This window comes from Callorhinus ursinus, unplaced genomic scaffold (genome assembly GCF_003265705.2).
Source record: "Callorhinus ursinus isolate GAN/ISIS: 27379988/994484 unplaced genomic scaffold, GSC_fseal_2.0 scaffold18, whole genome shotgun sequence".
NCBI lineage: Eukaryota > Metazoa > Chordata > Mammalia > Carnivora > Otariidae > Callorhinus > Callorhinus ursinus.
Genome location: NW_027397080.1, coordinates 26,141,219 through 26,168,033, shown reverse-complemented (window position 1 = coordinate 26,168,033; position 26,815 = coordinate 26,141,219). Strand labels below are relative to the sequence as shown.

The 26,815-nt window shown below is 55.3% G+C and overlaps 1 protein-coding gene across 4 annotated transcripts in view; it reads left to right on the top strand.

Annotated features, from left to right (window-relative positions):
- KAZN (kazrin, periplakin interacting protein) overlaps positions 1-26,815 on the top strand; it is a 1,113,689-nt gene that overhangs the window by 974,150 nt on the left and 112,724 nt on the right. For all 4 annotated transcript variants that reach the window (XM_073903322.1, XM_073903321.1, XM_073903323.1 and 1 more), the window contains one exon: positions 25,208-25,399. In XM_073903322.1, coding sequence (XP_073759423.1) covers positions 25,208-25,399 — 192 coding nt within the window. The remainder of the gene's footprint in view (positions 1-25,207; positions 25,400-26,815) is intronic.

Genomic DNA, 26,815 nt, shown 5'->3' with positions numbered 1-26,815 from the left:
GCTTCTCCTGGTGGCCCCTGGACTGCCTGCATCAGAATCACTCGGAGCTTACTGTGGTTTTTAAGTTCCCGGGCCCCCTAGCAGACCTGGACAGTCAAAAACGTCTGGGGATGGGCCCACAAATCTGCATTTAGAACAAGTTCCCTCTGCCGCCTCGTGATTCTGACCCTCTCTGAAGTGTGAGGACCAAGGCCTCCAGCATCTTCCGTCTTTACTTCCATGGGTCTTCCCAGCCCCCAGTGACCCATCAGCGCCCACGTGCTTTTGCCCCATACTCCCCCCCCCATAACCCCATGCTCCAGGCCAGCGGTTCTCAAGATGGGGTGCCAAGACCGGCAACATCAGCCTCACCTGAGAACTTGTTAGTGATGCACATTCTCAGCCCAGCCCAGACCTGCAGAATCAGAAACTGGGGGTGGGCCCAGCAGTCTGGGTCTTAACCAGCCACCTAAGGGGATGCTGATGCAGGCCAGTCTCTGAGCAAGACTGCTCTAGGAAGCTCCTCCTTAAATTATCCCCCCAAATCCCCCCCTTCCACCTCCCCTGTCCCCTGGCCTGTTCTCTCACTAGCTGCCCAGAGCTGCCAAGACCCTTCTAAGCCCAGGGACTGCAGGGTGTGTGGCTGCTGATCCGTCTGCCTTTCACAAAGGTCTTTGGGGATCCTGGCCTTCCCAAGGGGTGGCGCTAATGGGGATGTCATGAGGAGGCAAGCAGAGCAAAAACAGCACCCCCATCCCCCCAGGGTCCCAGGTGGTGGCCGCCTGCTCATCCTGGGCCAGAATCTCAGAAGAGCAGAGGGCCAGATGGGTGCATTTCCCTGGGACCCCTCTTGGGGACGGGGGCTCTGGTGCTCCCCTCCCAGTGTCCATTGACTCAGAGGAAGTTGGCGCAGCTCACAGCTGGGCTCAGCAGACAGCACTTGTGTGTCTCACATCTTCCCAGTGTGCAGGGAGAGCACGGGAGGTGGAGGCCGGAGTGTTCTAGCTGGCCGTGCTGCTTACCCACTGTGGGACCTTCCTTCTGCAGGTCACTCGCCTTTCAGCGTCAGTTTCTCTGTTCCACGAAATGAGATTCCTGTACCACCAGCAGTCTTGTTCCCTCTGGGATGCTGGTGAGGGCAGACCTGTGCCTCAGGTAACCCAACTCATTCTGGGTTGCCAGAACTTTCCAGGTTTCGGCACTGAAAGTCCCACACTGTGGGAAAGCCCTCGGTCCTGGGGAAACCTGGACGGTCAAGTACCCTGTCCATACCCCCCTGGCTCCTTGACACTCAGCTGTGCTAGCCACGCTCAGCAGTTCCTGCCGAATGGCACACGATGCCCCACCCCCAGCCTAGCAGCTAAGGCATCACCTGCCTGGCCTCTGACCCCTCTACCTCCACTGATCTTCTGGCCCTGTTCTCTCCCGGCTCATTCATGTCTCTGGGCAACAGCTGATGCTCGGACTGACCCACACCTCAGATTCCAGCTGAGGGCCTTTTAAAAATCACAGCTCATTTTTTTCACACTCAGTTACTCCCTGGATAGATACTTTTGTGACTGGGTGCCTGGGGCCGACAAGCTGAGCCGAACCATTTCTACCTTCATGGTGCCTGCACTCTGGAGGAGGGTTTTTCTGTCTAGAATCCTTACCTTGAACCAGAAGGACAGCCTCCCTCAACCTCGCCCCGGGTCTGCCAGAGCTCCTGATTCGTCCACCTGGCAGGTGTAGAGTACCTGCGCTGGCCTGGGCTTAGTGCTGGGGACCGCGAACATTCGACAGCCGCTGCTCAGCATCTCACTGTCCCATGAGCCAGCCGGCTCGCCACTCCCACCCCATGCCTTCCCCTTCTTACTTCTGTTACCTCTCCACCCCACACTGATTCCAAATTCCACCCTGTCCCGGGCCCCTGGCCCTTCTGCAAAGCCTTTCTTGTTCATTCCACCCCCTCTGTGCTTAGCCCTTGCGTTGCCATGGACCTTTGTCACGCGGAGCACAGTCTACCCGTGACTGGGGCCCGTGTGAGCATTCTTGAGTGTTACCTGCGGCTCTCCTCCGAACTGTAACCTTTGAGGGGGCAGGGACCACAGGGCACCCACACCTCTGTCTCCTTCTGTGTTCACCTAGAGCACAGAGCCGGGCTCCAGGAAATGCTCCAATTGGGAGGAAACACGCGTCCACGAATGTTTGAGCTGGCAGGACCTTAGGAGACATTTATTTATTTTTTTTAAAGATTTTATTTATTTATTTGAGAGAGAGAGAGAGAGAATGAGAGCCAGAAAGCACGAAAGGGAAGAGGGTCAGAGGGAGAAGCAGACTCCCCGCCGAGCAGGGAGCCCGATGTGGGACTCGATCCCGGGACTCCAGGATCATGACCTGAGCCGAAGGCAGTTGCTTAACCAGCTGAGCCACCCAGGCGCCCAGGAGACATTTAATCTGGCCCTCATATTGACACACCTTTGGATGAGCCTCACCTGGCAGGTAGGGCAGCACCTGGAGAACACCTGCGGCCCCACCAGTCACTCTCTGGGTTTTCAGGGGTCAGTAAATCTATCCCTCTTCTGGAATTTGGAGGCAGCTGAAAGGTGGAGGCAGGTGGAGAATGTGACTTGGGTTGTGCCCCGTGGGCACCTGACTTCATTCTCACGCGGGGTCTGAGGTGTGAGGTGATGAGTCCGTTTGCTTCTCCAGCAGGTCCTCGTCCTCCGTCAGCCTGGGCAGCGCATCTCTCTCTAAACAAGTGGCTCGGTTTGTGTTGCAGGCTCCAGGATCGTTGAGCGTGGTAGAACCCCTGACGTTCTTTTCTTCTTTGTTCTGCCAATATTTGCGGTGCACCTGCCTGGATCAGAATCCTTCTTAAGTAGCAGGGATATGATCGTAGATAAAACACAGACCCGCCCCAAACACAGTCCTCCCCGCTTGCTTCAAGTCAAGGGTATTTTCAGAGAATTAGACACTGAAAACTCCGTGGTTTTGGTGTCCTTGAAAATTTCCTAAAATGCCTTTCTGCTCCCCCACTTTGGTTAGCAGGGCAGATAGGGCCCGGATGACTCCCTTTTTTGGAATTGGGCTTCTGCAGACCCTTAGGGTTCTTCTAGCTCGGAGCCTGAGCCCCTTGGCCCCACAGCTTTCCCTGCTTGGGTTAAAGAAAGTAAGAATCCATTGCATTGCTGAGTCTTGTCATCGTTTGCTTCTTTGTCCTCAAAGATAAGCCAAAGTTCTAGTTAGCTGGGCACTTGAGCCAGCTGGGACCTGGTTAGAAGAGATTAAGTTGTCTTCTCTCCCTCCCTCTTCCCCCCCCCCAACTCCCCCTCCCTCAAATAAAAAAAAAAAAATAAAAAAAAAAAAAAAAAAAAAGAAGAGGTTTGCTTGTGTGTTTGAGCAGCTGCTGGGGTGTTTGAAATGACCCGCCGCTCCTCTTCCCTCGCCCTGCCAGGCTCCTGGGGTAGGCGTCAGGGACTTCCCCGTGTGTCCTGTGTGACCACCTCTCCAAGGTGACTGGGCCTCTGTCTTCGGCCAACCCCGATGACCTCTGGGGCAGAGCCCCGCCCTCTCGCTGTCCCTGAGCCAGCTCTGCCTTCCTACTTCCTGGGCTGACTCACTGGTCCTGTTCCCTGGGCCCTTTTCAGAGACTTGCCGTTTGCCAGGTAGCTGAACCAGGGTTCTGAGCAGTTGTGTGCTTCGAGGGACTCATGCTTCTCCTCCATCTCCCCCCGCCCCCAGTGTCACCTTCAACACACCCTTGGAGGTCTGTTACCATGTACACTCAGGTGAAAACCATGCAGGGGAACCTGACCCAGGGACTCCTGCTTGGCAGGATTGCCTACGTTAAACAACCCAAATAAATAAGGTGCATTAATCACCCCATTTTACAGATGAAGTCACTGAGGCACTGGGAAGTAAAGAAACTTGTCACAGGCCATGGAGACAGGAAGCCAAGAAAATGAGATTCAGCCCAAGGTCCAGCTGGAGTCCGACTGCAGCCCACAGTAGCCATTACTCTCCTGTCCCCACTGCCATGCACTCCGCAATGTCCCTTGTACCCATCCTCGGCTGGGGCATGGCAGGTTCTGAAGTGAGCAGTAATAGAGGGACTTGATCCGTTGAAAGGCCAGGCACACCCCTTCTGTCCAGGCCCCAGCCCTGGTAGGGAGCTCCCCGTGGCTGCCTCCCCGGGCTTGGGAGGGCCCTTATGAAGTGGGAGGGTCATGCGGCAGCTCGACAAACTCCAGTCGGAGACTTAGGTGTGGGTGAACTGTGCACAGGCATCCCTCACAGCAGGTTCCCTCTTAGGGCTGTGGGTCTCCTGCTGCTCTTGGCTGTAACCCGCTAAAGAGAACAGGTTGCAGGAGGGTTCGGTGCCTGTTCACCCTAGGAGGTAGGGAGGCGTGATCATGGTCATTTAGAGTGGCATCAGAGAGATCCATGCTTATTGCTTACTGCTCAAAAACTGTTAATGAAAAACTTTGTATTGTTTGCACTTCTTACTTTCCTACCACCTGCCCAGAGAGCCATGTAGTTCCAGGGCCTGTTGAGTTACAAATAATAGAAATACAACTGAAACTGACTCATAGAAAGGAAAATCAATAGCTCCACCTAACTGAGATAGTCAGAGATTAATCTAGCTAGCTTCAGGCATAGCTGCATCCAGGTGCTGAAATGATGTCGTCTCCCCCGATCTCCTTTCATCTGTTTGGGCGTCCTTTCTGGTGGCAAAAATGACCCCTCCCAAGTCTAAGTCACACTTACCTTTCTAGGATTCCCAGTGCAAAAAGTCTTGCATTCTCAATATTTCCAGAAATCCCAGGACTGATTATCATTGGCTTAGTTGTAATCATGTGACAGCTCTGAACCAATCACCTGGTCCAGGTCTGCACCCTGCCCTGGAACCGGTTGGGGTGGGAGTTGTGAGCCCCCAGTGAAACTCTCAAGTGGGGTGTTGGCCAAAGGAAAGTCAGGGAGGATGGACTGGGAATGGAAGCCCAGAGGCAAATGTGGGACTTAAGCGCTGCAGAGTATGAGCTGATTCCTTCTTCAGCAGGTGTGTGTGTGTGTGCCGCTCGCTAGGTGTCATGAGGTTGAAAGGAAAGCCTTGGATGCGGACGTTGTCAGTGAAGGATGTTGCAGGTTTTCTTGAGCAGCTCCTATGGGCCTGGCGCTGTTCTACACCCGGGTGGAGGAGCTCAGTTGTCTCTTCTATTAATCATTCATTCCTTCTCCTCTTTCTCTCTTTAAAGACCAGCTCTCAGCTTCCTTCTCAGTCTCCTGGTCATATTGCAGTTAGCGCCCCTCCTTTTTCTTCCTTCCATCCCTCTGTGTGTACCTCTTTTGTCACACCTGTCCCAGATGGGCTTAAAAGAAGGACCCCCGCCTCTGTTGGCTTCCTGAGCGGGGGCCTGGGTGGGGTCCATTTGTGTGCCTGCTCCCCGGTGGGCCTGCAGAAATGCATGATGCGATGTTCCCCTTGCCAGCCTCTCGCCACATGCTGGATGTTACTGAGCACACTGAGGTCAGTGGCAGCAGCTGGTCCCTGGGCACTCCAGATGGCATCTGGCTTCTCTCGGCCTCTCCATTGGGAGTCAGATTTTCCAGGCTGCGTGTGGAGCTTGGCCATCTCCCTGGAAAGCACTGATTGATTCCCCCTAGAGATGACCTGAATCCATACCCAGCAGACAGATGCTACCTTCTTACAGCAAGGCAGGCAGTGGGCAGCCCAGAAGGTAAGAATTTAGAGAAAGGGATGGTTAGCTTGCCTCTGTGCCTGGCATTGTTTAGGGTGTAGGTGCTGGTTCCACATTTCCTTGGGTGTCTGCCCTGTGGAGGAGCATGAGCGAGCCCCCCCCCCCGCTAAGTTGTCTTACCTGGACCCAGGGCTCTGAATATGGGGACATCGGAGGCGTATACCAAGTGCTCAGGGCCATGAAGCCAGACTGCCTGGGTGCAGATCGGACCTTGAGCAAATTTCTTAATCCCTCTGAACCTCGGTTTCTTCGTCTGTAAACTGAGGAGGCTATCCCTACCTGGTAGAGGTTTCATGGAGATTAAATGAGTTGATTTATGCACAGTGTTTAGCATGGGCCTTGCACATAGTAGGTGCTTTGTAAACATCATTTGTGTTAGTTCTATACTAAAATGGATGCTGTAGATAAACAGGCTCACCAGACAGATGCCCCCATAGCACAAGGTCAGGATCAGTGATCAGTGGGAGATAAAGTCCTTGGGGCAGGATAAGCTCTTGTCAAGGGAGAGTTTTTGGAGGTAGCATCTGCTAGGCTTTGTTTTCCCACTTGGAGGCAGGTGTCTGGCAGCAGTTTGTCAGAGACTGTTGAATTGTGGGAAGCCCCTGCGAGGGTTTCTTGGGGAAGCTGCTTGATCTTTCTGAGCCTCAGGTTCTTCATCCTGTAATGGAAATGATGAAGCCCACCCTGCACGGCCTGGTATACAGCAGGTCCTTAATAAGTAAAGCCATTGCTTTATTAATAAGCCATCTCAAATGGGTTGCAAATAATAAAATGTTTATTAAGCGTGGGCTTGGCATTGGCAGTATTGGAAGCATCTTCCCACAGGGTCGGGTGAGTGTACGTGAGCATGTGTGCAGTGAGCGTGTATGCCCAGCGGGCACTCTTCTGCCCCTTGGGACTTTGAGAGGCTTGGCCATGACTGAGCTTTGAGCCTTGTTGTCTATGGCATACGGTCAGATCAGGGCACTGCGCTGAGCAGTGACGATGGGAGGTGCATGGGGAGTCCAGGCCATGCGTGAACCCCATGGTCGGAGGGAATGTGAGTTGGCCTCGGGGAAGTGTCCTGGGACTTGATGCCACGTTCCAATGACAGTCGCTGAGCCTTGGCACAGCCTCGCATCCTGCAGGGAGGGCCCTGCTCCTGCTTGCAGCGTGTCCCACCAGGGATGCTCTAGCGCTTCAGGTGTGGGAAGGTGCCTACTCGAAGGAGCTCCAGGCAGAGCAGGGCTTGGTGTAAGGACACGGGCAACCTCGAGAAGTCCAAGGCCGGCCACGTGGGGTCCAGACGTGAACGCTGGGAGCCTGGGGCAGTGCCCTCTCCCTCCCACCTCCCTCCTCGGTCCACCCAAGGAGTCTCCGCAGCTGCCTCCCCAGCCTTACTCCTCTGCCGGCGTCTCCGTCTTGCAGTCCCTTCAATGCCTGGGAAAGAGAGAATCTGATTGGCCCCTGCCTGACCAATAGTTCGGCAGACCTTGGATCAGGTGACTCTCCTGGCCCAATCCGCTGCATCCGGACAGTTGCGCAGGCTCCCTGATCCGTGGAGCCGCTTCCTTCCAGATTGTGGGGAAGTAGTTAACTTAGAGAATTTGGGGCAAGGACGACAAATGGACTCATCATGTCTAGTCCTCCTGAGCTGAAATGCCTTCCAGGATTGGGAACTCACTTCCTTTCCAGGCAGCCCCTGTAAGTTTGGATCAGTTTTAAGCTTTCACCTTGATGTGGAACCCAACACCGATATAATTGTAGCCTCCACCCGTTGGCCCCTGTCCTACCGTGTGAAGACCTTCCGCACTACATCCGCTTCGTTGACACGAGAAGACAGCTGCCATGGCACAGGATCCCATATACCTTTCTGCACCTCCGCTTCGTTTCCCCCGTGTCTGTCTTCCCGGTCAGGACAGAGCAGATTGTGCTGGGGGCAGGGGGCAGACAGGAGACGCCTTGCCTTGATCCGCCCAGCTTGACCAGCCACACATCTCTCATTCCAAGGGAGTGTTCCCCACACTGAGCTGTGTGTTCCTGGCTCCCCTGATGTTTAAGAGGACTCAGCAGGAGCCTGAAGACATCAGTGGCAACCCCTGGGAGCAAGGCGGGGGGGTGGGGGGGACGGGGGAGAGAGGCCGCTAGAGACTCCACGGGATGCCCTCAGGACAGGTGGGGCCGGGACAGTAGCCTAGGCCAGAGCTGTGGGGTTAGGCCACCATTCTTTCCCCTTTTTCTGCAGCCTTCCCGGCACCACCCACCCCCTTGCTGACAGCCCCTAGGTCAAAAGGAACCGAAACACATCCAGTGACAAGTGCATGTATTCCTTTTGCGGCCCATAAGCACCATCTGTGGCCAAATAAACAGCCCCTTGGCAAGAGGTCCTGTGAACATTTTCATGCAGCCAAGAGATTACAAAAAAGAGGAAGACAAAGGTGGAGCAGAAAAACAGTACGTTACTTGCAGACCAGTTGACAAAGGAGATTGAATGTCTGCCTGGAAATGTTTGAGTCAGCTGCCTACCTTCCAGGCCAGGCCAGCCCAGGTTAGGGGTCTGGTTTTCCCCCTTACTTCCCCTCAATTAGCTTTTTGCAGGTGTGCACACAGAGAAAATGCTCAGTTGGAAGGAGATTTACAGCTTCCTCTGGAGATCGGGGGCAGGAACAACTTCCTGGGCTGTGGGGTTCTCCTGGGTTAATTTTCAGGATTACTGAAAGGATCGTAGCTGAACACTCTTGGCCTCGCCCATGGCCTTTGCTGGACGCCATGCGGACCTAACCGCTGACTTGCCAGAGGACGAGCGGAGTGCTGTCCCCAGGCCTCCTGGGTTTGAGCTTCATCGTCCAGGGCCTTATGGCCGAAGCATCACCAGACCTTGCCTTGGATTTTTTTTTTTTTTTTTTAATTTTTGCTGCCTGGAATGTCCACAGCTATATGCCATCCACCCCTGAAGGAGGGACCTCACTGGCCTGGGTGGTGACCAGCCTGCATTTCCAGGGGGACACGGCAGCACGCCCACAGGACACAGGACTGCTTCTTATTACAAGTCAGTTACAATGCAAACACCTGCTCCTAGTTAGGCCACTTCATGTGGTCTACTTTCTGCTGCTTTGTCCGACCGCGGAAGCACACGCTGTGTTATGTGTGCCGTGTCTTGTTTTACCATCCCCCACCCCGCCAGGTCCATACACTCCAGGGACGCGTCGGTCCTGCTTCCCCCTCGAGCCCCCACAAGTGATCGTACTACTTAAGATGCGTCTGAAAAGGGGTCCCAGCCTGAGGCCTGGACATTCCAGGCTTGGAGTTTGTGGAGTCGGAAGAAGAAAGAGAAAAGATCTGGTTCAGCTCCAGAGAGTAGGGCAGGGGGAGGCTGATTTAGCATACGATGTATAGACCAACAAAAAACCTTGGGCCTGCACCGAACCGCTCACATGCAGGGTCTCTGCGCTGACCTCTGTTCATTCCTTTCTTAGAGCTGCACACTGGGTCTGCAGCAGGCAGACCCAGCACCTGCTTGCTGTTCTTCTGTTGGTGTCATTTTCTCCCCCGGGGAGTGAGGGAGGGAAGGGTATGGGAGAGAGAAACTTAAAGGTAAAGCATGTTTGGTCTTGAAAGCATCTCTGGCCAAAGAGAGCACAGTCCTGTGCAGGGGTAATGGGGAGAGGGTGGCCTGACCTAAGGCCTTCCTTGCCGTGGGCCTGTGCCCTGGGCTGGCTACAGCTCAGTGGGCCCCTGATCACAGGTCAGGGCCATGCTAGGGGCTGGGACCCGTAACATGTGTCTCCTGCCAGGAGGTGCTCTGGGAAGACCTGGAGGGTGGTGTTCCGTACAAGACTTCCCTGTCTCGGTTGGCAGGGTCCTTTGTATTCCTCCAAGGAAAGCAGCCTGGGGGTTGGTCACCACTGGTGAAAATTCTGCCTCATCTTTTTGTCCTCCTGCTTCTTTTAAGAGGTGCTGGGCATGGTCACATGTTCCGTCGGACTGGGTATGGGCCGTGCGTGCGTGCGGGAGCACGTGTGCGAGTGTGTGTGGGGAGGTGGGGGGTGGAGAGCCGTGGGGTTTTTTCAGTTTACATTTTTCGAATAGTTTTCTCCTCTGCTCTCCCAAGAGGCAGCACGCAGGGTGGAATCAGCATTTGACCTTTGTGAAATGTTGGTGGAGTGGGCCAGACAGACGGGATGGGGGGAACTGTTTGGTGGCAAGTTGGCGGCAGCTCAAAGCCCGGGTTCAAGTTACATCTCTTTCTTTTTCAGTTCATAAATGAGAAAGTGAGGGTGGTGGGTGGTGGAAAGGAGGAGGGGGGGGCCTGGGCCTTCCAGATTAGGATCACGTGGGCCACTCAGCTCAGCAGCTCTGGAGACCTGTCAGCAGAGAATGTTCTAGCAGGGGGCTCAGGTCAGGAGTTTCCAGGAGAAGCCCCTGGGGATCCAGGACCAGGCTGCCAGGCAGGGGCTGGTCTCAGAACCCGAAGGCAGTGGCTGCCAGAAGAGGGAGGGAGGGAAAAGAACCGGCAGGAATGTTGTATTTGGCCTGTGCCAAGCACTGTTCTTTTGTGTGTAGTCCCTGTACACAGACAGTCCCTCATTTCATCCTCACAACGCTCTATAAGATTAGGTACTGCCATTGCCCCATTTTACAGATGAGGGAACTGAGGCACAGGGAAGTTCTTGAGGGGCTGGTATTCAAACCCAGACTGCCTCACCCCTGCAGCGTGTCTAGCCACTTAGACCTGTTAGTTGAGGTGCTCAGCAAGTATTTGTCCTAACCGAAAGGGAGATACATAGGTTCTGTGTTGGGGTCGAGTGTTCCTGTGGGGAAAGAAGTCCTGTTCACAGACACGGCAGTAACGCATTAGGGACTTGAGGTTGCCCTCCCCGCAAAATGGCCCACATTTTTCTGCCTTGATTATATGTTTGGTTCATAGCCCACACTGCTGAAACTCCCCAAGTGAAGTGGGGGTGTTTTTCTAATCAGGTTTGTTCATTTTTAATCCTGAAGGTTGTAGCCTGATGGGAGGAGGGACATGGTTGTGGGGGCCCCTGTTGGTACCCTACTTTGAAGTCTAGGAATCCATTACCACAAAGGCCTCTGGAGACAGAATGGACCACTCTGGGGTTGTGGGTACCCTCAGCCCTTTACACAGATGGAGGGGGTAGGGAGGAGCCTAGGAGGACTGGAATGCATAGAACAGCCCAGAGAAAGCAAGGCTGCACCCAGGAGTCTGCATGGCTGTGGAAGGAGTGGGGGGTAAGGGAAGGTCTGAGGGAGGTGGGGAGCTGGACCCAGGCTTCATGCAGCCCAGACTCCCTGGGTGAACTGACTGAAGCAAGGAGCTCTTCCTTGGGCCTTGGGTTGACTGCCCTGAATGAGAACAATAAAACCCACCATTGTCCTATTCCCAGGAGGTTAGGATGAAAAACATAACAGAAGAAGAAAAAGTTAACTTTGAAGAAAAAGTTAAAAGTGCTATATTCAGCTCAGCAGCATCAGGCCAAAGCACAGCCTTCTTTGTGTGAAAATGCCATCTTGTTCTGGGCCAGGCAGAAGGCCTCCATCCGGCTTCACTAGGTAGTGTGCATTGCTTTTGAGTTATATGTGTCAGGATTTGGGATTGGGGGGCCCTGTGGCATATCGAGGAATAGAATCCTGGGAAGACATTGCAGGGAGAAGCCAGGTGACCCAGTAACGATGGCCCCCCACTTCCTAGGTATGGGCCCTGGGACAGGTCCTTTGTGCTTTAGTGTCCTCATCTGTAAAGCGTGCGTTTACCACCCTCTGAGGTCGCTGGGGGGTTGCACCAGACCTGTGCCCAGCGTGGAGAGCTCCCCCGGTCCCTGGAATGCTGAGCCCAGTGCCTGGCTTTCCAGCGGCAAGTTGTTAAAGTCCAGCCCCGCTGGAGACCAAGTAGGGTCTCCTGTGAACCAGTTCCCTGTGGCGTAGGCCTGCTCTTTCTCAGTCCAAGGTAATTTTTCAATTAACTCGATTGGCTGGAAACGGGGGCACCCTTGGAGTGTGGGAAAACATCCCAGGCCGGAAGGGCCCTCCCCTCTGCCCCCAAGCTTGCTCGGGGCTTGGCTTCCAGAGGGAGGATCCAATTTCACATTAGGACACCAGGATGGGATCCCAGTGCCCCTCTGAAAAATCCCAGATGGCGCCTTCTAGAAGCCCTAGCGGGCTCCACGCTGGCGGCCGGCCTGCCCGCCCTCCCTCCCCACCCCCAGCGGGCTCCTTGACCGGGGCTCCAGAGTTGAGAGCGGTGAACAGTGCTTGTTACTGACTTTATTGCTAAACAGTTTAGAAAGGCAGCCCTCCCAGTTTTCATAAGTGAAACATTTAAAGTATGCAAAGCATATTTTATTTCTTCTGGAGCAGCTGCTCAGTTGGGCTGGAGAATAATCAGGAGTGCGTTACGCGGTGCCACCCTGCTGCGCTAGTAGGTTCCATGGCCTCTGGCCCCCTCCCCCCGCCAACTGATTGGCGGGGAGGACTCGGTGGCTGGAGGCCAAGATGCCTTCTTCCTTTCCCACCCCCTCCACGGGGCCCGCCATCCACTGTGATGGCATCAGAGTGGCCCGCCGGCGTGTGCCGAGGGCTTGCGCGGTGCCGGGCACCTTCTTGGAGCTTTCTATCTCTTACTCCTAAAATGTCACAGCAGCACTAGGGAGATGCGTACTGTTACTGATCTGTTCCCCACATGAGAACAGAGAAGGGACCTGCAAGCCCAACACCTACGAAAGGACAGAGCCAGGATTTGATCCAGCCCCTGGTCCCAGGACCGCTGCTCTCAACGGTCTTGGCCACCCTTTCACGGGTGAGGAAGTTGAGGGACATAGAGGTCACACCATACATAGCAGGAAATGCCCGTCTTCGTCCGCCTTCAGTTACCTTTGAGACAGGGAGTCCTCCAGGTTTACCCTCTGTTTAGGTCACAGTCTAGACTTGGTTTAAAATCTTCTGAAAGCCTGGATCTGTTTGCAACGCAGATCTGAAAATGCAGGGATTTCAGACCCTCCACCCTTGTGTGGCAGCGACATTTAGGAGAGGCATTGGCTGGGTCCTGGTCGCCCACTTTGCTTTTCCACATAATTGTTTACATCTGTGGGGGCCTTCCACATGCCTTCCGCATTTCCATGTGCGTTTAACCCCTGAGTGGATGTCTAAGACTGAGCAGAATGTTCCAGCCAAAGCATGTTTCCAGTTTGGTTTCCAGGTCATAGTAGCCAGTGGCCTAGCAGTCAAGGTTGTGAATTCTAGGCACCTTCCTCTGGGCCTCAGTTTGTGTATAAAATGGGGATAAAAATGCTTTTCTTCCCCCAGTCTTAAGAAGGTAGCTTTCCCACTAGGAGGTAGACCTGGAGAACCTGCTCCCTGACCAGCAGGACAGGCAGCTTCTGTCTACCCTGTACATTCTGGTAATGGGTGGAGAAGGAAACTGAGAGGCAGGTGTTTTGCTGCTGACTCAGACTCAGGGGTGGGAAAGAAAGCCAGAGCTGGGCTGTCCCCTGCAGTGGCAAGGCCTCAGTCAAGTTGGTTCCTCCCAATTTGCAATGAGCTTTGTGCTTACTGCCTGGATGGGAGGTGTCATGAATTGGTGGGTGTAACCAATACCACGCCCTCTCCTTTATGTTTTGGTCATTTTTTCCCCCTGGAGGTGGTGAAGAGGGAGCAGGGATGAGAGGCGAGTCACACATGGTGAGGGGGAGAGGGAAAAAGGCCATGCCAACCCAGCGGTTGCTCTCCTCTTCTAGATGTATTCCTTTAGGAGCCAGGCCTTGAGGAGGGGTGAAGCTTGTTTCAAGAGCCAAGAATGGGGGAACCCAGACATTTTTACCGAAGTTCAAAGTAAGGCATAATTCCTTCTCTGTGCCCATTTGTCAGGCTCTTTGTTCTGGCATTTAGCTCAAGAAATATGCACAGCATGGTATTTGGGCTGGGAACCTAGTCCCATAGTTAAGAACATGAGCTTTGCAATCATTCAGACCAGCTCTGGGACCTTGAACAGGCCAGTTCACCTGTCCTGGCCTCTGTCTCTGCCTGTGCAGAATGGGGAGCATGCTAGCATGGCTCCCTCAGGCTTAGCAAGAGAATTAGCTGAGGCTCAGGGCCAGGCAGACAGCACCTGAATGGGAAGTAGAACCCTCAGGCGAAGGAAGGAGACCCAGTGGCTGCAGGGTTGGTGCTCACAGACCCCTCCAGCTGGGATAAAAGGAGAAAGGCTGATTTGGGCAGGAAACGTCTGGAAAGGGCCTTGAGGCAGAACTTGAAAATGTGTGCCTTCCAGGGTTCAACCCAGAGGGACTGTTCACTGCAAAGGTAAGCTGGACTTGAAGTACCCATGGGGGCAGTTGCTCACTGGTTTTGTGCAGGTGAATTCCAGTATCCATTCTGCCCATCCAGTTCCTGAAAGAGAGCTTGGAGTGCTTAGCGTATAGCAGACGGCCTTTAAGTTTTTGAGGTTGCTAGGTGCCCAGAAAACCATCTCTCATAAACGCAGTTTACCAGAGTTCTTTTCCAGTTAGATGGGATAGAAAACACAACTCAGACTGGCTTAAAAATGTATTTGCTCATGTCCAGGGGTATAGCCTGGCTTCAGGTGTGGTGTGGTCCAGGACACGGATATTACCTGAATCCAGTCTTTATCTTGTTGCCCCCCCTCCTCCTCCCTGGCGAGACAGCCGCCAGCACCCTCAGGCTCCTTCCCCATGCCCATCATTGAGGAGGGATGCGTGGGCCAGACACTGACTGTGATTGGACTCGCTTGGGTCATGTGCCCCTCTCCTGAGCCAATCACGGTGGCTGGGACGATTCAGGGCTCTGATTGGCCAGACTGGGTCACTTTTTCAGCCCTGGACCACAGACTTTACCAGTGGCTCTCCAAAGGGAAATGGTTTGAAACGCTGTGTCAAAAAGATGCGGGGGGAGAGGAGGGGGGCATAGATGTTAGCAGCACGGAAATGTCTGCAGCCCAATCCAGCAGGGGATCACGAGGAACTTGGAAAAGGAGGGATGAGCCCACATTCCAGAGGAAGTGGTAACTTTGTGGCTCAGCTTGACAAGCGTGCTAAGATTCCTCCTTGCACCAAAGGGTATCCCTGAGCAGCCACTGTCAGCCTACCGGAGGCAGTGGCCAAGCCCTGGGGAGAGGCCAGCCCTCTCTTCTCCCACCCCTCCTGCCCAGCAAGCCGATAGCAGCAGGCTCCTCCTGGGCAGGCTTTGGGACTGAGCAGTCGTTGCTGCCACTGCCCGTCAGGGACTTCGGCCACCAGGTGACAGGAGAATGCCTGCCTCTTCCACTCCGAGCCAGATGGCGTATTTGGAGGCTCACATCCCTCCTGGAGCTAGAATAACTTGCCGAATGATTTTTGCAGATCCCGAAGGACCATGGGGTTCTTACTGGCTGTCAGTGCTCCGACAGCATCAAGCCACAAGCTGAGAAGTGCTTTCTGGGCTTGCAGTGCAGTGGACACGGGGCGAGGACCTCACGTGGCATATTACAGGGATCAGGCCAAGCCACCCTCAGGGAGCACGTTCTATGTGCCAGTGCTCGTGCTAAGTTCTGCCTGAGAATGAGGCCACTGTGTGCCAGAGGTTTGTGATCCCTCCGCTTCCCCAGGGTGGCCCTGCTTCTGAGCCTGTGACTGACCATCTTGAGCCTGTGACCTGGTCTCCATCACTGGTGCCTGGCACACAACCATTGCTGAGTCAGTGCTTGGTGAGAGGTGACAAGAGGCTGCAGACCCCCTGTGCTTGGAGAGAACCGGATTTCTGGGATAGGGAGCGCTCCCGTGGGAACTGTGGGCCCGTGGGCAGCAAGGCCCCGCAGGATTAGCTTGGCAGTCGGGGGCCCGAGGAGAGCCTGGCCAAAAGGGGTGTTTATGGACCAGCAGCTGCCCTGAACAGCCTTTACAGGACAGATTAAATGGTACCTAAAGGAAAAAAACAATTACTGTGAAATATGAGGAAAAGACGAAGGGCTGTGTCACCTGGATGCCTGGGGTGCCCCTCTTCCCCCCACCTGTAGTAGGGATTGCCAGGTGTGGCTCTCTCAGGCCCCGGCACAGCCTGGGGAGTAATACTGTTGAGACACGAGCAGCCAGGCGTTATTTGAGAATCTCAACATATTTGGCGAGCGCGGTCTTGCATCCTGGTCACCCCCCAAGGCTTTAAGTGTCAGGACCATAGGACAAAGGCCCAGAGAACATGGAAGTCTCCAGCAAACTGTAGTCCCAGCTCTTGCCTGCCTACTGCTGGGCCTGTTTCTGGCCTAGCAGGTCTGTCTCCACCAGCCAGAGGGACAGGGGAGTCTGCAGGGTGAACAGGGACAGAAGTCGTAGAAGAGGGCTGTTTACAGTGCCTGATGCAGGGACCAGGCAGGAAGGGAGCCTGGGCTGGGGCTGAAGGGGCTGACCAAGCAGAAGGAAATGCTGCCAAGGCTCACTTCACCAGTCCCAGAGGCCCAGGAGGGCTGTCAGGCACGCACCTGAGTCTGCGTTTTCCAGGCTACCACTCTTCCAAGATTTCTCTCTCCATACGCAAACTGTTACATTCAAGCCCAGCCCAGCTAGGTTGTCCTGCGGCAGTCCGGTCATTACAGAGCTTTAAGGACCCTTTGGGGTTGGGTCATGTTGCCGCTTCCGTCGCCACCGCCCGCTGCCCTGGGCTGTCCGAATCCAGGGCTCCCGGCCCCACTCAAGTTGGATCAGCTTCACCAAGAGGCTGAGGCTCTGTGATCTTGGGCCTTTCAGGATGGGGTCAGGATGCAGACAGTGGTCACTACCCAGGAGGACTGGAGGGCCAGGTGCACAACTCCAGGCCCTGAGGGGAAGCACCAGGCTCATGCCTTCCTTGGGGGGCAACCTGCAGCCTGTGCCCACAGGAGAAGGGGTATAATATAACTCAGTGGCCACAGGCGAAGGCTCTGCAGCCAGACCACCTGGATTCAACTGCATGTTCTCTCTTCTCTCTGTGCCTCAGTTTCTATAAAATGGGTATACCCCCCAGGGTTGTTGTGAGGATTGAGAATTAGTGCATATGAAGACTTAGAACCTTTCTGGCATGCGTGAGCAGCTCAAAAAGGCGTCTGTTCTCACCGTGTTGATGACGAGGGAATTCCAGAAGTGAGGGAAGATAGCCCTGCAGCTGGACACACCCCTTCCCTGCCGTGCGCTTCCCCCAGCAGAAAGGCAGGAGCACAGAGGGGGTGCGCTTTGACCGTTGGTGAAGACCCCCACCCCTGCCGCCCTGGGTGGTGGGCTCTGCCTTTTCAAGATTCCCCTCTGCCACTGGCTACCGGCCTCTTTGGACGCTTTCATTCATTTGGTCTTATTGCTATTTAGCTTTGGGGCCTGAGAGCCCCCCATCTCTCAGTGATTTGTCCATAGGAATCCTAGCTGTCTTCACGTTTTAATCCTCTAAGGGCAGTCCTATTGCTAGTTTTTAGAACAAGCCCCACCCTAACAATAAGAGTAGCAGCCCCAGGCATGGCAGGGACTAAGCATTCACAACCTGACAAGCGCTGCTGGGCAGCTCCAGGGCACCTGGCTTCAGAGCCCACCGACCTGGGCTTGACCCCACGCACCGCCAGTGTCTCCGATCCTCAAGTGGGGACACCACAGCCCTGCGACCGGTGCTATGAGGAACCAGGGAGATGCAGCCTGTAATCTAGCATGTGGCATCCAGCACACAAGCCGGTGCTCAGAAGGTGGCAGCGCCGTCAGCCATTGTCTCTGTGAGCAAGGGTGTTTGGACTGGAAGGGAACTGTGGGGTGCTCAGCACACCGTGTCATCTCGAAGTGACCTCCACTTGGCCAGGGGCTGGGTGGGAGCGTTCTCCTGGCATTTGACTTCTCCCACACGGGTATGTGTAGCCCGAGGGAGCGCCCTGGTGTTTCCTGGGACACAGGCCTCACGTCAGGGAAGAGAGGTGAGCCGCAGAGCCTTCCAGATTGGCAGGGTTTGGAACCCTGTTCCCCTTCACTGAGGCCTGCTGGACCGCATGGGACTGGGGGGCTTTCTATCTGGGTTTGGGGGCAGGGACTATAAAAATGAGTTATTAGTGGAAAATCTAAAATATGTTACTGCTATATTTGGATTTTTTTTTCTTGAGGTATAATTTACATACAGTGAAATGCACAGGAGTTAAGTGTGCAGTTTGAGTTTGTTGAGTTTTGACAGGCACATGCTTGGCTGCTTAGCAAGGGGGCCACCCAGGGGCCACCAGGGATGGCCCCTTTCTAGGCTGGACCCACTTCATGCAGCCCGGCCTCCACCCAGAGCCTCTGCCCTCTTCCACCTTCCCTCACCCCCAGACCGGGCACTTGGCCTTCTCTGCCGTCTAATCCACCCTCCCGGGATGGGGGGCCCACGGGTCAGGCCTCAGTGGTTATCCAGGCCAAGACCTTCCTTCGGGACCTCAGAGAAGTTTGCCCTCTTCTGTAAGAATGATCATGACAAGCTACATATGACCCCCATTTAGAACCTTCCAGAATGTTTCCACTTAGATGATTGCTTTGTTTAATGTTTACCACGGGCCTGGGAAACTGGTCTTGGCTCCATTTTCAGATAAGCTCAGAAGTCACTTATTCCAAGGTCAAAAAGCTAGGAAGTAGGGGAGCCAGGACTGAGCCCAGGCTGGGTGACCCCAGACCTGCCTGTCCTCCCTCCACCTCGGCACTGTGCTCAGCACCTTTCTTCTAAGAGCCCAGCACCGGGCCAGGTGCCGATTGTTGGGTGTGAGCAGAACAGAGCCCCTGCTCTTGTGGAAATGGACAGGCCAGCTCTGTGTCCATGTCTTTCTCCAGGGGCTGCATGGGGACTGGTCCCCTCGTGCAGGCCCAGAAGCACCGCGCACGGAGTGACTGGGTCAGTGTCACCCAGCTCCACCCTGGGAAGTAAGAACAAGCTCATACCCTGCTGGGGGGGGCGCATCTGTCTTTACCGTCATCCACCAAGGCGAGTCTGCTTGGGCCCTGGACTCCTGCTGTGTCACCCACAAACTTTGCCACCCTGTCCTGCAAGGTGTGCAAGGAGTTACAACGGTGTGGGTGCTGGAACTAGACCACGCGGTTCAAACCCTGGCTCTGCTCTTGACTCTGTGTGACCCTAGCCAGATCACCTAACTCCTGGGCCTCAACTTCCCTGTCCGTAAAATGGGATGATGATAATAGGACCTACTTCCCCAGGTACTGTGAAGAATAAGCTAGTTAAGCCGTGTTAAATACAACAGAACCTGGAGCACAAGGAGCATTAGGAAAGAAATCATCACTGCCATGATACACAGTAATTATAATGCAATTTTTATTTAGACCTTCGACTCGGGAAGGCTGGGCTTCTCAACGTGCAGCTCACCAGGAGACTTTGCTGGTGCTTGGTCCCCCGTAGCCCTGTACGGGCAGTTCTGGGGTATGCCCTCCAGTCACAGAAAATAACTTCCTTTTCTCCTTCCTCTCCTCACCCTGACCCTGACCCTGTGAGCTCACAAAAATTAAGCGTGAAAGAGGCTTGTCACAACTGGGGGCTCTTCCCCGGGGCCAGGAGCCGCCACCTCCCTTCTGCGCTGTGTTGATTCTTTCACATCCCCGCACCCCCCCCCCCCCGCCACACCGAGGAGCCCTTATCAGCTGCCGGAGCTCAGACTCAGCCTGTAGCGTGGGCCACAGTGGTTTGGTTCTGGTGACATGGGAAATCAGCAGGGAAATCAGAGGCTCTCCTGCCCCAGGAAGCCCTGCCCAGCTGGTGCTCCTCTAGGTCTCCTGTCCCCTCCAGCAGGGGCAGGGCTGAGCTGTGCTGTCCAGGCCCCATGGTCCATTCTCCCCTCTTGGAGCATTTTGGCCCTGTGCACATTGCCTCCTTGTTACAAGGTAGCTGCTGCAGCTCCAGCCACAAGTCCACTTTCCAGGCAAGAAGGCAGAGAAGGGGCAAAGCCTTTCTTCTCAAAGGACAGTCCACCTCAGGGGCTTTCTCCTACATCTTGCTCACCAGAACCAGGTCACCTGGACAACCCTAGCTGCAAGGGAGGCTGAGAAGTGGCTTTTTTAAAATACCAGGCACTCAGTGTTCTTGCAAACAAAAGGAGGTATGCTAGACAGAGAAGGGCAGGGTCTGCCCTGGCTCCCTTTGCCACCTTTGAGTGAGTATGCCCCCCACCCCCTCCCAGGGCAGCACCCTGGTAACCCCAGCTTCCCCTGGAGCAGGAGAGCTGCTGTCTCCCGGGCCACAGTTACTTCCAGCTTCCTCGGCCCAGAGAGCTCTGTTGAGTCTGTGGCATTTCCGGCACCAGCCCCTTTTAACCACTACCCGCTCCCCTGCCCCAGGTCCAAGGGCAGTGGGGTTGCCCAGCATCAGCAGAAGGGTACATAGTTATCTTCCCTTTTTTCCCCCATGGGCAAGAGCCAGGATGGTTTCTCCAGAAATGCTGGCTCTCCTTCCTCAGCAGCTCTCCGGCCGTTGGCAAAAGGCTCCTTCTGTGGGCCTGTGCTGTACCAGGTGCTTAATAAATACCCCTTCTCCCTTTTTCTTTCTGTGTCCTGTGCCCTGCAGGCCAACACTGAGCAGGAGAACTCTGTGCAGTGGTGGGAGTGGTCTCCGTGTCCAACACTGGCCACTGGCTATCCACAGGCACCTGAAACGTGGCCAGTATAACTGAGGAACTGGGTTGTTCATTTTAATTAATTTACACTCAAACAGCCACGTGTGACCAGCCGCTGCCTTCCTGAGCACGCAGCGGTTGTAGACTAGGGAAGACATTCACAATCAGTAGCAGTCCTCCAGATTCATGAAGAGTTGGAAGGCCCAGAGAGGAACACCGATGGGCCCAAGGTCACACAGCACTGTAGCAGTTCCCCTGAGGCACAAGCCCAGATCTTCCAACTACAGCGTCTTCACTGGAGTGGAAGGGGAGTTGTGGGTCCTGTGGCCCGCCCACAGGATGCTCACTGCCGGGCGTGTGTAAGCGTATTACACGTCTGTCTCCTTTATTCTCTTCACCCCCATCTCACAGGGGAGGGGGAGTGCCCGCCCGCAGTCTCAGAGCCCATACACAGACTGTGGTCTTGTGAGTCTCTCTGTGATTGCCGTCCCCGGGTTGTCCCGAGTCTCTGCCTCTGGAAGGACCCAGGGTGTGCAAGATCTGCGCTTACACACCCAGCCAGGGCAGGTGCAGTTAGTAAGCTCGGACAAGCCTCTCTGTCTCTCCATAAAGTTGTTTTTCCAGCCTGGTCTCCTAAGACTTGGCTCCTGCAGGTGCTGCACCTCCCGTCCCGCCCTCCTGCTGCTTCGGGGCCTGACGCCAGGGGCAGGGCCCAGGTGTCAGGTACACCTGTTAGAAAAGTGAGCGCAGGAGAAAGCCGGCTTTGCCACAGTTAGCCAAGGACAGGGGCACCCGACCCCATCCTGCGCTCTGCTCTCATCATAATGCTGGGGTGCAGAGAAGGCTGTGCCAGATTCTTCTTCACCTTTACCACCTCCCTCTCCTCTTCTGAGGTGCTCTGGCAAAGAAAGCCCTTTCTCGTGACTGTCCCGTATCACTGTGCCAGAATCCCCGTGGGATGGGAGTAGCGTTGCTGGATAAAACACAGCACCCCCGGTTACATTTGAATTTCAGATAAGCAACGAATACATTTTAGTTTTATGTCCCGTGTAATATCTAGGACACGCTTATCCTAAAGAATATTTGCTTATCTGAAATTCACATTTAACTGTGCATCTCCCGGGGTAGGGGTGGGGGGGCGGGCGGCCTTTGCTTCTTTTTTTTTTTCCTAACTCTGGCAGCCCTCAACAGGTGGCATGATCCCCATGTAGCGTATGTGATACCTGAGACCCAGAGAGCTGATGGGGCTCACTCACGTCACAGCCAGGCCCTGGCCGGGACTGGATTCGAAGCCACATGTCTTGAAATTCTCTTCCGTCTGCGTAGACACACAGTAGACAACCTTAGCGGCTCCTTCAGGGCAGATTAAGGAAGAGGCCAGAAGTCGCATCCCTAAACAAACAAACTTGTCTCCAGCTATACGGTAATGGAAATAGAAGCGAGGATACGTTGGCAGTCACTCATACCTTGTTGGGAAATAGACTTCTGGTGACAGTTGAGTGGGGACAGACCCTGGGGAGAACTGATGAAAGAGAGTGGATCAGTCTATTCTGGCTCCTAACAAAAATGCAATAGACCGAGTGGCTCGTAAGCTACAGACATATGTTCCTTGAAGTTCTGGAGACTGAAGGTCTGAGATCCAGGCACTGGCAGATTTAGTGTCTGGTGAAGGCCCTCTTACCGGTTTATAGACAGCTGTCTTTGTGCTGTCTTCGTGTGATAGAAGCGGCAAGGAAGCTCTCTGGGGTCTCTCTTATCAGTGCGCTAATCCCACTCAACGAGGGCTCCCAGACCTCGTCACCTGACCTCATCACCTCCCAGAGGCTGCACCTGCTAATACCATCATACATGAATTCGGGGCGGGGGGGGACACAAACATTCAGTCTATGGCAGGGAGCAAGAATGACAATTCCAGAGTCTTCAGTACTGCTAGAGATGGCCAGGCAGGGCTGAGGTCACAGAGAGGTGGTCAGGATTAAGACCTTTTGTAATCTGACCCCGGCACAGCTCTGCAGGCTTCCTCACCTCATAGCCATTCATCCAGGGGCCTCTGGCTTTCTAGCCTCCTAGCCTTTGCTCTCACTCTTTCATCTGCTTACCACCCCCTGCATCTTGCAAGGCCCATTTCAAATGTCCTTATGCCCCCAAGCCCATGTAGCCCTATCTCAGTGTTGTGCTTACTCGTATGTGCTGCTTCTACTCACCAGAGACTTCTTGAGGCCAAGAGTGTTCCCTTCTCCTTTCTGGACACCCTCCACTGGGCCTGCAGTGCAGGCAGCCTGCAAATGTTTGACGGGAGTGAGGGGGGCGAGCGGCCACAGTCAACCTCCTGCTTTCCGGTTTTGCTGAGAGACTGGGCCAGTGCCCAGCCTGTACGTGAGCCCCTCGATGTCAGAGCAGCTAGGTTCTCCCTTGCGGATGGCGTGCCTTCCCAGAGTGTGGCGTTGGGGTCCTTCGGCCCATGGTCACGTGGGGTCTGGGAGTGTGCCAGCCAGAAGACAGGACCTGTCTGCGACATTCACCCAAGGGCCCCCAGTGCCTGGAGGGGTGTCTGCCATGGGGCAAATGCCCATAAACACTTTGGAGAGATGGGTTGAGGGAGTCAACTCAACTGTCCGTGTGTCATCACACACTGTTCAGGGCACCTTGGACCCCACAGCAAGTGGGACGGAACCGTGTAACCAGGCCTGCTTGCCGGGAGGTGCGCCCACTGGGCACACGGATGCAGTAAACAGGTGGGCCTCCCGCGGTCATAAGGGTTTTGCTCAGGTTGCCAGGTGGGGTCTGCTTTAGGTCTCTTGAGGGGGTAGCAGTGGTGCTGGGACCCACTGACAGGAAGGGCCCTGTGAGGAGGGGAGGAAGCTCCTGGCGGCCCGGAGGCAGGATGCGACTACACCTTCGGGGTGGAAAGGTGGCCTGAGGGAGGTCAGAGAGGGCCAGGGAGGCTGCTGCCTGGTGGCTCTGGGACTGTGGCCCGGGAGGGTTTTCAGCAGGGAGTGAGGTACCGAGCTTGGCGTTTCAAGCAGGCCCTTGGGCTTCTGTGGGGAGACTGGAGGTGGGCGAAGGAGGCGCTGGGAGGGCAGGGACACCTCCCCTCGCACACATGGCAGCTGAACCCAGGAGGCCTCAGAGAAGGTGGGTGATAAGAGGGGCGCGAGGGACGGGTCATAGTCAAAGCTACCTTTTCCCAAGGCCTCTGGCGGTGGAGGGACCGGGGGTCCTTGAGGCCTTAGCTCTGCTTCCCCTTGGCCTGCCCCGCGCCCCGGGCCTGACTCTGCCTTGCTTGCCTGGAGGAGTGCAGGGCGGGGTGTTCTAGAACACCAGGTGCTGATAGAGCGTAAGGTGTGCAGGGAAGCGGTGCCACCACCTTACTGGTACTGAGCGCTTCCTGTGCACCTTGAGGACATCCTAGACCAGGACCGTCTGATGGCTTGTTGGAGCCTCACAGTCCTCTGTGAGGAGTAGACCCCTTTGGGGGCATCTCAGGCTTGAAGGGGAAGGGACTTGCTCGCGGCCTCATGCCTGGTCAGCAAGGGAACCAAACCAGAGACCCAGTGTCTCTAAAGCTGTGGCACAGCCGTGATTCCCGCAGGCAAGGACTGCACCCCAGCTCCCGTGGCAGGATGAGACATGGTGAGAGAAGGCCTCTCTGAGGAGGTGGCGTGGGATGAAGGGCCCAGTGAGGAAGCAGCCACAGGAAGAACAAGGAAAGGGTGTTTGAGGTGGAGGGCACTGCGGGGGCAAAGGCCCTGAGGCTGGGAAGAGCTTGGCATGCTGCAAAGAGAGAGACCGATGTGGCGGGAGAGAGAGAAATGCAGGAGTTCAGCGATGAAGCAGAGACCATGTTGTCGAGGGCCTGCTTCAACAAATAATTCAGAATCTCCTTTAACCAACGAGGTGAGCATCCTGACCACGAGTTTGCTCTCATAAAGGGTCTGGCAGAGGTATATCCGGCCTAATGAGGCTGCTTGACCTCCCACCTCCAGCACCTTCCACAGCTCGGTGTCTCTCATTGCTCAGGTGAGCAGACCTGGGTGCAGGTGTATCAGTTGACCTGCAGGACTGAGCTGGCCTACAGACTCCTGGGGGCTGGGGAGAGATGGCGCATCTTCCGGGTACCTTCCCAAGACCCCCAGGCCCTAAGGGAGGCCGTATCCTCCTCAGCCTCCTCCCTGGGTCCTCATGAGTACAGGGTTGGGTTTAAGTGGCATGGAAACCTCTGTCCATGATGTCCCCATTGTTAGTGCTCACTTGACCCCATTCTCCTGGGTCTTCAGGTGTGGATGCCCAAGTCCTGTCTCTGCACAGTGCTGGGTTCCTCAACGCTCTGTGTTCCATATACATGTCGAGTGTGCCTTCTGGGGACTATTTCCTGAGTGTCATGCTGGGAGCTCGGGCTCTGGAGTTGGCCAAGTCTGGGTTCAAATCCCAGCTCTGCTCCCCACCTCAACTTCTGATCTGTGAAATGGGGGTGACGGTGGTAGCTGCCTTAGGAGGTTTTTGCAGGATTAAATGAGGTAATGCATCTAAAGCCCAACTCAGCACGCCGCAGGCTTGTGGCTAGAACGCCGTCTGCTGTCAGCTCTTCGTGCTCATGCTTATTCCTGCCCATCGGAGGGAAGATGATGTCGGCCGTTGGAATGGACACCCTCGGTGCAGTGACAGCTGCAACAGAGCCCTGGAGAATGTGGTGGGGGTGCAGGTGGGGGGTCCCACCAGCCGTGCTCTGCAGACTGGAGGTGGGGCTCTTGGAATAAGGTCAGTGGCTTTGGCAGTTTTCTTCCCAGCACACATGTAGGAAAGGCCTTGAATGCAGAGCAAACAGGAAAAGCCAAAGCACCTTGGGGCAGTCCCCAGAAAAACTGAGCATGCAGGAGCCCACGTCCCCTTCCTCTAACCGTGTGCCCTTCTCCCCTAGTGCTCCTGCGGGAAGAAGTGTCTCGACTCCAGGAGGAAGTCCACCTTCTCCGCCAGATGAAGGAGATGTTGACGAAGGACCTGGAGGAGTCCCAGGGCGGCAAGTCCTCCGAGGTCCTCTCGGCCACCGAGCTCAGGGTCCAGCTGGCCCAGAAGGAGCAGGAGTTAGCCAGAGCCAAAGAAGCCTTGCAGGGTAAGTGACTGGTTGGTGGCACTTTCTTGCCTTCCCTTGCCTGGGGCTCAGGCTTGGGCCACAGGGGCACCACGAAACCAGGGTCCCGCCTCTGCCGGGGGAGTGCCATGGACGTGGGGGTCTCCCGGTGCCTAGACCCCCAGCTGAGGCCGCCCTGTCCCTTTTTCAGTAGAATTCTGCCTCTTGCAGTGTTGGAAGCTCCTATCGTTCCCACATCCCTGTGACTAACACATTTTCCATCGGGGTCATGCGGGGTCGCCTCTCTCTGAGGCATGAATGGCAGGTGGCATCTCTTGCTAAACCAGGCTGCTGACCCGACACTGGCAAGGTCCTTGAACGCCTCCCGTCACAGGACAGTGTGGAGGCGCTGAATTCTCTGCAGGAGGACACCCCCGTCCACCACACGCCACTCTTGTTCACTACGGCGGTCTCCTGGGGCGGGGGGCTTGGGCCCCCTCTCCTGTGGTTGGCCTGGAGGAGCTCCCCTCTGGGAAGTGCAGTGTCCAGTGTCCCCTCCGGGAAGGCGGGGGAGGGAGCGGTACGGGTGCCCAGGCGCTCTCTTGCAGAGCTGGACCACTCGTAACCTCCACGTGGCCAGTGTGTCTGGTGCCAGAAGCTGCTGGAGGAAACACAACCAGTGGGCCCACGTGTGCAGCCGGCCTTCCTTAGAGCTGGCCTGGGCCACCGGCGGCCGACATACGCATCTCTCCTGGGAGCCACCTGCCTACATGCTTTGGGAGGGGTCTCAAAAGATGATTCAGGAAAGATTGAGGGAGTCTTCCTCTAACAGTGCTCAGAGAACTCTGACACAAAACATTCTCTTGAGGCCCCCTTACTGCCTTTGATACTCCCAGGGAAAAGAAAAAGGCAATAAAACTTGGCAACCTGCTTTCCATTTACGTTTCCTAGAATGATAAATACTCTGGAAGCTTCATTTTGGAAGCCAAAGCAGCTTTCTTGCTTAGGTTGATTTCAGGCTGCTGTCGCAAAGAGACTCCAGGACAGAGCGGTGGCTTAAAGAAGTTGTCTCTGTCTCCTGTCACCATCAGGAGGAGCATTTCAGGCTGGTGGGCATCTCTGCTATCCTCAGCCTGGGGAACATCCAGGGAAAGAGCCAAAATTGAGAGCCAAAGTTTCCCTTGGGCAAGAGCTTGGTGGTCGGGCCGTGCCGGCCTGTGGGGAGAGCTGCGACATGGAGCTTCTCGCTAGGTGTCCTGGTCCAGCCACAAGGCACACTGTCCTGTTGGGGTTTTGTTTCCAGTGGGGCCCCCTCAGACAGCGGTGTCTTCAGGCTGGAGCGGGCGGGTGGGACATGCTGCGGTCCAGCTGATGCTGTATGATTGGGAGGTCACTGTGCCGAGCTCGCACACGTTTCCTCTCCATGCAACCGTCCAGGAGTCCAGGCAGATCTGTGCG